Here is a 12,516-nt window from a genome sequence, read left to right as displayed (position 1 = left end):
GTCCCTGAGGAACCGATGCAAACACTCGAAAGAGACTTCGCTGAGCACCTGCGCTCATGCCCAGAGAGGCTGAGCCACCGCAGCACAGTCACGAGGACCCACCACCCACTCCTCATCACCCAGCCCCACTTCCCCATTCCCTACTCCAACCCTGGGAGGATCAATAGCACAGAGGTGGCGAGTAAAGAGGAGAGAAGGTATCAACCCTACTTTTTTTTTTTCCTGCAGAGAAAGAACTCACTACATTGGGCCCTGGATCCATAAGGAAAAACCATTCCAATTTGGAGTGACTACTGCATAGGACTACATGTTTCCACTTCTGAATTGAGATGATGGTTTGTAGCTAGAAGAGTTCATAACATTTTTTACTATCTTAGGAAAGAAAAGTCTTTTTTTTTTTTTTAAGATTTTTTTTCTTTTGACTGGATCATTTTTAAAGTCTTAATTGAATTTGTTATACATTCCTTCTCTTTTATGTTTTGTTTTTTTCACTGCAAGGCATGTGGGATTTTAACTCCCTGACCAGGGATCAAACCAGCATCCCCTGCACTGGAAGAAATAGTGAAGGACAATTCTGTAAATTAAAAAAAAACAACAAAAACTTTTGTGTTTTCAGCATACCATTTACCCAAAGGTATAAAACGTGAGTCAGGCTGAGGCGATGGAGGTTTCAAGGACAGTATTTTTAAAGCTGTTTGGCAGAGACAGAAAGGCACTGTGGTTTGATCAAATGATTGACAGCTCCTTTAGGATAGGAGAAATTGAAGCATGATCATGAGTTGAGAAGAAAGAGATTATAAAACCGAGGTAGAACAACAAATGTTCAGGAACAAGAGGAAGGGAATGCTGAAAAGGCAAGGTCACAAATAAGAGAGAAGACAAAGTCAAGAAGATTATCATTGCCAAACAAAGACTCTTCTTCCTTTGAAATAAGGGCGGAGGGGAGAAAATGAGTGAATGTTCAGGGACATTTTGGGTCTAGAAGGACAATGAAATAAAATAGTTTACTGTGAATTGGCTTTGATCATCCTGGTGGTCTACGAGGAAAGTTCATCTTCTAAGAATGAAGGCAGTGGGTGGGTTTTACTGCTCTGGAGGGCAGAAATAGGACCACTGTGAACAGGTCAGAGAGAGATTTATTTAGGGTCAATATAAGAAAAAACTTATTTAAAAGCAGCATTAGTGGAAAGTGGAACTGGCCTTCTTATAAAGGTGTAAGTTGCCAAAACAGAGTGCTTTAGTTGGGGATAGATGAACAACTGTTGCAGTGCTGTCAGGAGGGACTGTAAACTCATGGTTTCCAAGACGCCTCATGCATATGATTCATTCTCAATGTTACATTTTGTAGGTTTTTTCATGTCAACAATTCAGGTGTCACTGTTACTGAATATAAGAAAAAGAAGCCCCATGAGGACTGGAAGAGAAAACATAAAGAAAAGATGGCATGTGTTAATTAATAATGGCATGTATAGTAATACAATGTCTTTCCTTCCTAAGGAGAAAATCATCTTTTCATAGAAAAGGAACTAGCTGGTACTTGAGTTAGATTCTGTCTCCAAAGTATAATGTGTCTCTACATGTCTCCAAAGTATCTATAGGCCTCCAAGCTTGGCAGCGAATTAAATTAGAAAATACCACTATGTTCTGGGGAACTTTATATTTACGCATGAGCTGAAATGTAACCATGGAGAAGGAAGTCTCCAGAACCCCTTTAATTTTTCTACAGCTAAGACGCAATTGGGAACTTACTGACAAGAGCAAGCATGTAAGCCAATGGGCTTTCTGTTTAGAATTCATAAAAACTCATACCAGATTTTCTATTCAAAAAGAAAAGGTCACAGAAACGTGGCAATTATTTACCACTACAGTTATAATTTTTTTTTTAAATAAGAACTGTACATTTCTTACATCAAAATCTATTGAACCTATCAAGTATTCCAGCATCAGGTACCACACATCTGAAATAAATCTGCTCACAGATTCCATTTAAATGGGACACATCATCCAATTAAAATTTAAACCTATAAAGAATTGTCAGTATGTTGTGACCCGTCAGATATTTTACCATAATATTACTCCAAAGAGATAAAATATACAAGCAAAAATTAATATTCTGAGTCAAAGTTCAGCAGCCAAGATCCTTTGACAGCTTCAGACATAAGCAATATTAAAAGTCATAGGAGGGTCCTATTTCACAGAAGTGTTACTGTCTACAATTATTTGTGTCTACTGCACTGCCTGGCACATGGTAAGTTAGCTTAGCTTACTGAATAAATGAATGGATGTATGAAAGAATGGGCTTCCCTGGTGGCTCAGATGGTAAAGAATCTTGCTGCAATGCAGAAGACCATCCCTAGTTGGGAAGATCCCCTGGAGGACAATGTGACAACCCACTCCAATATTCCTGCCTAGAGAATCCCCATGGACAGAGGAGCCTGGTGGGCTCCACATGAAAGAATGAATGACTTTTGTTGGCAGTAGCTCAAAAGCCACTTTGTGAGGAGGTCTGGCCAACCCAGACACTAAGCGTCTTTCTGGTGTCCCCAGTGACCTTGTTGTTTCTCGGCATCACCAGCCCCAGGACAGAGCAGCAGATCCATTAAAATCCCTCTAACCCAAATCATCGTGGACCTAAGAGCTGGGACTTTCTGAACATCATCAGTTTTAGAAATCTGACTGGGTCTAAATGTCATTTGGTTTAACTCTTCCAGAGATTCCCTCCAGAAAACTGTGGGTATCTTCAAAGGTCACTGCATCTCCTCTCACCTCCACCACAGGAATAAAAGTTGAGAGTGGGAAAAAAGCAATAGATAATCACTTTTTTGTTCTAAAGTGCCCCAGCAGCAAATCTTAGTGACATCTGCCTCCAATTAAGCCCTTCCAATGCAGCTTTGTGGCTGAGTCCAGCTGCAGTCCACCAGGAGGTATATTTCAGCTGAGGTGTCATTCACTAACATCATTCACTAAAGTAATAAGGAACACAGTTTTGAACGTGCTTTGACATTTATTATCTCATTTGAGGTCCATTACAACCCGGGGAGGTGGGGGGGAAGGTGTTTTACAGAATGGAAAGCAGGCTTGGAGATGTAGAGACCACACAGCAAGCAGGACACCGGGCTTGGACCAGACCTTCGTCTCCTAACCCTGTCCCAGTATTGCTTCCACTGTGCTGGGTTCTAACCCTACTTTCTCATCACCCAGAGTTGGGGAAAGCAATGAGGACCCTGTGGTGCCTGGTGTAGCTTCTGCTGCATCTCATACAGGACCTGAGTCCTTGTTTCCAAGGTCAGGATGGAATACTTCTGGGAACATGTATCAAGAGGGTCCTGGGTACCCGATACCATAGGGTCTACAAGAGAAAGCTGAGGAAACATCCCTTCTTGAATCACACACCCAGGAAGAACACTATACTCCAGATGGGTCTGTCTACTGCAGGAGAAACCTGGACCTGAATTCCCCAGAGACAGGACTCTTTGTTACAGCAACCTTAGGAGACAGATAGACAACATCCAAACAAAAATATGTAAGTCTGAAGTCATGCCTATTAACACTAAGGAATTAATATTAATGCCTATTAACATTAAGGAATCAAGGGCACAGGGGAACTGGTAAACAGAGAGGATGAGCAGAAAGAGAAAGGCAAATACCATATGACACCACTTATACGTGGAATTTAAAATAGGACACAGATGCACTTATCTACAAAACAGACTCACAGACAGAAAACAGGCCTGTGGTTGCCAAGAGGAGAGAGGAGAAGGGGAGGGATGGACTGGGAGTTTGGGGTTAGCAGATGCAAACTAGTATACATAGAACAGATAAGCAGCAAGGGCCCACGGCATAGCACAGCAATATGTATTCAGTATCCTGAATCCTGAAATAAACCATAATGGAAAAGAATATAAAAAGGAATGTGTGTGTGTGTGTAACACCAAATCAGTTTGCTATACAGCAGAAATTAACACAACATTGTAAATCAACTCATTTCAATAAAAATATTAAATTTAATTTTTTAAAAAAAAAGGATGAGTGAGATTTAAACTCCTGAGCAGGTGTCAGGCCTGGCAGGGGTGAAGTAAGCAGGTGAGGAAACTGGCCAAGCGACTCTGGGGGGGGTGTTGGCTTTGAGGGATGGACAGAAGGTGACATCCTGTGACAGGCTCCTCACCAAGGAGCTGCTTTACCCTCCTGGGTAGAGGTAGGCATTTCTCAACAAAATCCTCTCACTTTTTAAGGGCAACAAATTATAAATTCGTCAGTTTATCATCAACATATAAGCAAAACCGTGTGAAGCTTCCTGTCTCCAATTTGGCATTTCCCTTGACTATGTTTCATCATTTCTAAATGAGACCACAAGCCACGACTGAGGAAGGATCCACTGGCCTGTGTCTCTAAAAATAGTCCTTCATCCACCACAGTAGAAGGTGCTAAGAATCCAGTGATTGATGACGATACTGCTAAAATGGTTACATTTGGAGCTGGAAGAAGGAAGGTATTTTTTTTTTCCGTGAAAACGGGGGAGGAAGAAAGCCCCCTCACGGTTTCTAATATTGATATGGCTCCACTGTAGTCCCGTGAAATAAACATCTATAAAGTCACAATGTCTCACTGGAAAAGACCTTAAGAGCCGTCTCCAGGAGCTTTCCCAGCAGTCATTAGGGGAGGTAACGCTGCTAATCCTGAACTCTCTGCGAGCTGGCTTAATTTCGAGAGACAAAATAAAAGTGCTGCCTTGTGGCAAAAGCCCACTTCTTGGTGCCATTAAATCAAGCAAAGCTTCTGCGCCAATATTAATTCAGTCATTGCTGGCCCCGCCTCCCCGTTGCTCCTCCTTTCAGGAAGCCCCTATGGAAGATGCCAAAGGAAGCCTCGACCTGCAAATATCGTTTAGCAAGTACAGATAAGCTGCAGCAAATCATGCTCAGAGCACTTTAAAAAAAAAAGATTCAAATGTTAATACATTAGCGCCAGAACATGCTGTACAAGCGATGGGGAAACTGCAGTTGTCAACGTGTGAATTTAGTCTCAGGGTAGGTTCATGCCAGGAAGTAAAAAAAAAAAATCTCAATTTAGACTTCGTCTCTACCCCTACCCCCAAGCCACGTGCTTCCCGGAGGATATGGGGGAGTACACGGTTACTCAGCAGATGTACTTCACACCAAGAAACGCTCGGGGTATATTCATCCCAGGAAAGGATATGCGGTTCTCCCTTTGTCATTAAAGTTTTAGTCTGAGGCAGTCCTTCACGGGGCCAAGCCACACATCATGGGCAACGTCCCCTGACTCCCGCGTGAGCGTGCACGCGTGTGCATGAGTGTGTGTGTGTATATATATATATATATATATATATGCATTCTTATTCATGAGAAAGGTTTCTACAGGGAAATCATGGGGATTTTGCTGTTCTATGTTTCAGAAAGCCGGCCTGCCCATCACAGCAGATGAACACGAGTAGGCTGCAACCACCTGGGTTGAGAGAACACTGTCAAGGGCGAAAGCCCACCCCAAGCCCACCCCAAGAGAATCAAGGTGGTAGAGAAGCTCCGAGTCTCCCTGGGGGCTGGGGGCACATGGAGGGTGGCAGAAGCCCAGGCCAGCTCTGCTGATCTGAAACCGAGCCGGATTCCAGTTCAAGTCTGACAGGCTGCTTTTTGCTGTTATCAAAGCAGCAGACTCAAACTTTCATTTCAGAACGCATCTGGTCTCTCCGTCCATCCCATCAGAAACAGCTATTTTCTTCAAATTGGAAATAAGGAGGTTTATTCTTCTTAAAACTGTGCTGTCGGCTCTTCTGCCTGACTTCTAACCTTCACTTCTTTTGCACAACAGCTAAGCTGTCTCATCCGAAAAAGGGGTGGGCTGGGGGAGCCCGCCCCTGGACATTACATGAGTGATAGATTTGCATCAATCTTTGTCTCCAAGGAGAGTCTATCAGAGATAAAGATGCAAAGTATTTAGAGAAAACTTAATTAGAGGGAAAGAGGTACCAAACCACTCTTCCAGCCGTTTCAACCAAAACATCAATAACTTAAATCTCTTCAAGTGATAGAGCTACAAAATCTTTTATTAGGCATTTAAAGTTTTAATGATAAAGGGGCAACCTCTCTTATTCTTATCCCTCCCTATACACCTGAAGTCATTTTAAAATGATGAAATAACTGTAATGTGTTTAAATGCATGTACCTGATATGCATATGTGCATATAATATAGACAGTCTATGTGAATGTACATCAGCCATATTTGGAGCTCCAGTATTTCCCACCCACTTGGTCAAAAACTCATTAATTTATCTGCATTTATCTAAGCAAGAAATTCATTATCACTTCAAAAAGTATTTCCAAGTAGCAACAATCTGAACTAACAATAAATAATGTACTATCTCCCTAATTAAATCAGAAGTCATATGACTTAGGAAAGGTCTCTCTGTTCAGGGCAATCGTCTTTCCTGTGATGCTGTTAAGATTCTGAGATGATTTATGGTATCAGAAAACCCATTCTTGAAGTTACAAACTTTCACATTCATTTCCTAAGATGTATCATTCCCTCTTTATCAACGGTTCCTTCTCTATGCTCTTTTCTTTTTTGATCCTTCACAGATCCAAACGACACACAAATTCTGACGTATTTAAAGGAAAGGGACACAAGACCATCTTTCTCAGGACCTACAGGAGAAAGGAGGCCATGTGAAAGCTGAGTCGAGACACATGCTCAATAACTTTACGATAACATACCTTTCAACTCTGAGTTTTGATAAAAATACGTAATTAAAAACGTAGACATCAGCACCATGATTTTTCTATAGAACACCAATGTAGTTAACAAAACGGTTATAAATTAGCCACTGGTAATTTACTCTTCTAAACGATTTAACCTTCCCAATGATCATTTCATCTGTTTTCTATATTAAAAAAATATCAAAGAAATTCGAGATATGGAAAAGCCATGTTGGCTGAGGATCTGAAACTGATTTGGTAGCTTTTGAGTTGACATAATCTTGGCCCGAGTGCAGCTCATTTTGGAAAGCTGCCTCAAATTTCCCCTGGTTTTGAACTTTTTTTTTTTGTTTCCTTACCACTTTCATCTAGCAAGAAATCATCCTGGTAACGGAACTTCTCCGGTCCACATGCAATAAAAATGTCATCGTCACCAAAAAAGTCCTGAAGGCACATCACCTACAAGAGAAAAGCACGGCACTCAGCAAGGGGTCAGCAGAACAGCAATCACAGCAAAGCATCCCCGCCAGCGGACATCTGCATCCAGCCCCTTCCCATCTAATGGCATCAACAGGGCCGCTCCTCCCGAGGAATTTCAAAGGGAGGTTTTTCAGCATCTGTTACTAGTAAGAAACATGTTCCGTTTCAGTGGTGCAGGAAGGCGGGATAAGGTACATAGAACCGGTAACTGTCACATTTATGACTTGATATATCAATAGGCTAGGAGGTAAGAGCCCTTTATTTTCACAAGAGACTGGACACAGCAACTTGTAGAAAAGGGGTGCTCCTTCACTCCTCTGATTGCAACCATCCTGGAGAGCAGTAAAAGTCAGCGCCTGGTTTTAGCAACAAATGTGTTTTCTCGTAACTGATGCCATAGTTACATGATGATGGTCGCTGGGGCAACAACTAGAGGAAAATATTTGTCCCCTAACAGGAATAGAACAATCTCCTTTAGACCCTGTCTGTGCTGTGCTAAGTCGTGTCAGACTCTTTGCGACCCCATGGACTGTAGCCCGCCAGGCTCTGTCCATGGGGTTCTCCAGGCAAGAATACTGGCCTGGATTGTCATTTCCTCCTCCAGGGGATCATTCTGACCCAGGGATCAAATCTGCGTCTTCTGCATTGGCAGTAGACTTCTTTTATCACTGAGCCACCTGGGAAGCCCAAAATCGCTTCTACCTCTATCTAAAACAAAAATGGTACCCTTCACAAAAGTAATAATAGAAAAAGTCAGTTATTTCAGAGATTTAGCTACAGAGACGAAGCAACTGCATCCCTCATCTCAAGCTAAGCTGAACTTTAACACTCACATGATTCCCTAGCTTGTGGTCACACAAAGGGAAAGTTTTAAAACAACCTTTTGATATTTTATTCAACTTCTTCTCCAACATGAACTTTGAAAGCTAAATGCCGCTTTTCAAGTAAATGTAGTCCAGATGAATAATTCCGAGCTTACTGCTCTCTCTCTGAAGATGTGGATGTGCAGTATAATTTTTTTGCTGTTGTTGTTCACAGTATGTATAATGCTAATAGAAGGCACTGGAAACACTTCTGATTTCTATTTTCAATATTCTTTGACCACTTGGAGCAGATTGTAAAGTGGTCACATGAAGGCACCATTTAGACCTGCGTGAAATAGACTTTCGTATTTATTTATTGCATTTTCCCTTGGATATTTGAGGATCAGAGACAAGCCTTCCTGTGTCTGATGTGTGAGATGTTTTTGGTCTGTGCTTCCTGTGAACCCCTCCCTTATGCACTGGTACTTCATCTGCAGGGTACTGCTGGGGTTCTGGGGTTCTGCTCCTTGTCAGTCCAACCTGTAACGTGACCCTGACAAGTCAAAGATGCTGGAGCACTTGCAGACGTAAGGTGGGAAAGGATAGCATCGTTTAGAGCCCCAGATGCAATGCTGTGGAGGCATCAGATAGTTTTTCTCCAATTTGAGAATCCCTCATTCTCAAACAACTACTTGGACAGAGTGAAGTCAGAAAGAGAAAAACAAATATCATATATTAACACATACACGTGGAGTCTCGAAAAATGGTACAGATGAACCTATTTGCACAGCAGAAACAGAGATACAGATGTGAAGAACAAACACATGGATGCCAAGTGGGGAAGGAAGGTGGATTAGCAGATTGAGATGGACATACATACACCATTGTTTCTACGTGTAAAACAGATAACTAATGTATAGCACAGGGCGCTTGACTCGGCGCTCTGCGACCCAAATGGAACGGGAGTCAGAAAAACGGGGGAAACAGACATACAGACAGCTGATTCTGGAGAAGGAAATGGCAGCCCACTCCAGGATTCTGGCCTGGAAAGTTCCTTGGACAGAGGAGCCTGGAAGGCTACAGTCCACGGGAGTCGCAAAGAGATGCAACTGAGCGCACACAAACACACACAGCTGATTCACTTTGCTGCAGAGCAGAAACTAACACACACAGTAAAGCAGCTGTCCTCCTATAAAAGTCAAAAACAACAACAAAATCCCCACAAACCACCACTTGGCTGAGGTCTGCAGAACGATCCTTCTCTCACAGTTTGATAGCAAGCATTAAGTATGAGCAAGGGACATTCGTGGTGGTCAGTGCTTATTCTGTCTCTAAAAGCTTGAAAACACAGGTGACTTAAGAGGGACACTGTAATCATCCAGGAAGATGAACCGAAGGTCTTCAACACTCAGAAGCTTTGATCGTCTACTTGGGTTAATAACAGGCCTTTTGAATTGAGAACCCGCTCTCTGTTTCATTCCTCTCTCTCTGTCAGATTCCAACCATGACTCTCTTCATTTGTATCTTCATGACACAGCACCCCAGCATCGTGACCGCAGCTTTCCTGATCATCGTGGGAGTCATCACAATCAACCCTGCCCAGGCCGTCGTCACTTTAGTCGCATAAGTCCATACTGTGCCAACTATCTGTCCATTAGCATATAGCACACAGGCATATAAAAATGAGTAAGAATGGGAAACCACGTCTTATTCAGGCAAATATATGAACAATTAACCCTAAAAAGCAGTATTTCCTAAAGTGAGAATGATTAATAGAATTTGTGCCTCAAAGGGTCCTATGGCCAAAGGGATTGGGAAAATATTTCTCCAATATAAACAGATTTCTTTATTTCGTGCTGTGTCATTTCAGTCCTGTTTGACTCTTTGCGACCCTATGGACTGTAGCCTGCCAGGCTCCTCTGTCCATGGGATTCTCCAGGCAAGAACACTGGAGTGGGTTGCCATTGCCTTCTCCAGGGGGTCTTCTCGACCCAAGGATCAAACCCGTGTCTTTTACATCTCCTGCACTGGCAGGCGAGTTACCACTAGCGGCACCTGGGTTTGTCCCTTTCTGATCCTCTCAAGACCCTTAATGTGCTAAGTACACTGCAACTCCAAAGAGGAGATGCAAAAATACAGTGTTTCCCAGACTTACTTGATTCTGGAACTCTCCTCACCAGCATGGTATGCTCTCCTATTGGATAGGTTCCCTTTGGTACTATGCTGACAGCCGTTAAGTGAAGAGAATTTTAAATTCATTCAAACATTTAAGCTGGACCTACTCTGTGCCAGGTTCTATGCCAAACATTATGATGACAAAGCTCTGTTGGATGAAAAATACTGTTTTCCAAAAGAAAAAAAATGCCCTTTCTTTCCACATATTCCCATCATTTGCATTTCAGAATGTCAGTTGGCCAACCAGATCGCCTTTATCTACCGGTGGCTACTTTATGCCACTGCTAAGGGAACAGATAACTATCAAAACTATAATGTGTTATGAGCAGGTTGCCAGCCAACTCCCATCCATCATATCCGGATGACCATCCTCCCAGCCCGAGACTCAGAGAATAGAGCAACAGTGATACAAACTGGATGGTTTAAGTAGAACTGTGTTCCAAGTGGGAACTGAAACATGATGAACTTTTGATGCTGTTTCCAACTCCAGGACTCCAAGAACATAAAACGAACACAGTGATGGCTTTGGAAAAGTAACTGTCATCACTCAGCACACACAAAAAAAGAAGACAGGGAGAAGAAGTCCTTTCAATGCCAAGCAACATGTATCCATTTACCTCTCAATCTTCAGTGAGTGAAATCAAAGAATTTGTTCAACTGTCAGGAACTGTGATGTTTTCTATGCTCTCTGCTCTGGCATCATTTATCCATTTCCCTGCTTACAAAACTCCCACCCAGAGAAGGTGGGTAGGGTCAGTAGATCAAGTTCAAATTTAGAAAACTGCTCCCTGTTAGAAGCCTTGGTAAAAGAGTTGATAGCAAAGGAGGCTTAAACACAAGGTTACAATAAAGATGGATTTAGAATAATCTATGCACTTTGTCTCTGTTCTCACTCTCGATCATTGAGCTGGAGGCAGCTACAAATGTATTCTATCCCATCTAACAATAGAGGATAACAGAGGAAGATTTATAATCTTTTTCTCTAGGCCAATATACTTGTAGATTTTCCCTTTAGGCATTATAGTATTTTCTGACATCAAAGGATTAGAAAAGACAGAGAAATGTAAAACCAATATTGTGTGTATGATACATCTATGCAATGTTATTCCTTCTTAAGTCTGAGGTTCTCAAAAGTCAGTGTGGTAACCATTTTTGAGAAACAAGTTCCATTTATGGATTAAAACAAAACAACATTCCTTGCTACAAAGAGAGAGTGACAGTTGACCTTCTCTTCTGTGAAATCTCTGGTCAACAGGTATCAGGTATTGGAAGCATCCATCAGGACTGGGTCCAAGAAAGATACAAAGGCAGAGAGATGACGTTTGAGAAAAGAAAGTCCAGCCTGTCCCTGTTCACCATCACTCCTGCCTCCAGAAGAGGTGGTACAGTCAGTGCCCATCTACCTCTGTGGTCTCCATGGCCACAGATGCTGCCCCAACACCATCTCCCAGACCCAGGCCTTCCCTACCCCTCCTCAGCACCCCCATCACCACCTCAGTCCACAGCTTAGCCTCCTACCTGTGGACCACGGTTTTTCTCACTCCCACCTCCTTTCTCTCCCACTGATCCTACTTAATTCTCTTAATCTCCTTCTTCTTAGCAAACTTTCAGTCTCTCTCTCCATGGCTCACACAAACACCTATGACTTATCATCACATTGAGTTCATCTTTGAGTGTGGCATTCCAGAATCCTCAAAATCTGCTCTGAACCTAGCTTTCAAATCCATGGTAGCTTTAGCCAGGAGATGCTGCCTGATACTCAATAAGCGTTGATATGGATAGATGGATGGATGGTTGGATGGATGGATGGATGGGTGGGTGGATGGGTGGATGGGTGGATGGGTGGATGGGTGGGTGGGTGGTTGGGTGGATGGGTGGGTGGGTGGATGGATGGATGGATGGATGGATGGATGGATGGATGGATGGATGGATAGATAGATGAATGGTTGGATGGATGGGTGGATGGTTGGATGGATGGGTGGATGGCTGGCTGGCTGGCTGGCTGGCTGGCTGGCTGGATGGATGGATAGATGAATGGTTGGATGGATGGATGGTTGGATGGATGGGTGGATGAATGGATGGTTGGATGGCTGGGTGGATGGGTGGATGGATGGATAGATGAACGGTTGGATGGATGGATGGATGGATGGATAGATGAATGGCTGGATGGATGGATGGTTGGATGGATGGGTGGATGGATGGATGGTTGGATGGCTGGCTGGCTGGCTGGCTGGCTGGCTGGCTGGATGGGTGGATGGGTGGATGGGTGGATGGATGGATGGATGGATGGATGGATGGTTGGGTGGATGGATGGATGGTTGGATGGCTGGCTGGCTGGCTGGCT

At 43.0% G+C, this 12,516-nt stretch overlaps 1 protein-coding gene across 6 annotated transcripts in view; it reads right to left on the bottom strand.

The window, feature by feature from the left end:
- The window catches only part of DCLK1 (doublecortin like kinase 1), a 335,842-nt gene that overhangs the window by 149,304 nt on the left and 174,022 nt on the right, over window positions 1–12,516 (bottom strand). For all 6 annotated transcript variants that reach the window (XM_043477420.1, XM_043477419.1, XM_043477422.1 and 3 more), the window contains exon 4: window positions 7,074–7,173. In XM_043477420.1, the coding sequence (XP_043333355.1) occupies window positions 7,074–7,173 (100 nt within the window). The remainder of the gene's footprint in view (window positions 1–7,073; window positions 7,174–12,516) is intronic.

This window comes from Cervus canadensis, chromosome 9 (genome assembly GCF_019320065.1).
Source record: "Cervus canadensis isolate Bull #8, Minnesota chromosome 9, ASM1932006v1, whole genome shotgun sequence".
In the NCBI taxonomy this organism is placed as follows: Eukaryota; Metazoa; Chordata; class Mammalia; order Artiodactyla; family Cervidae; genus Cervus; species Cervus canadensis.
The sequence above is the reverse complement of the archived record's forward strand: the minus strand, read 5'-3'. Positions and strand labels throughout refer to the sequence as shown.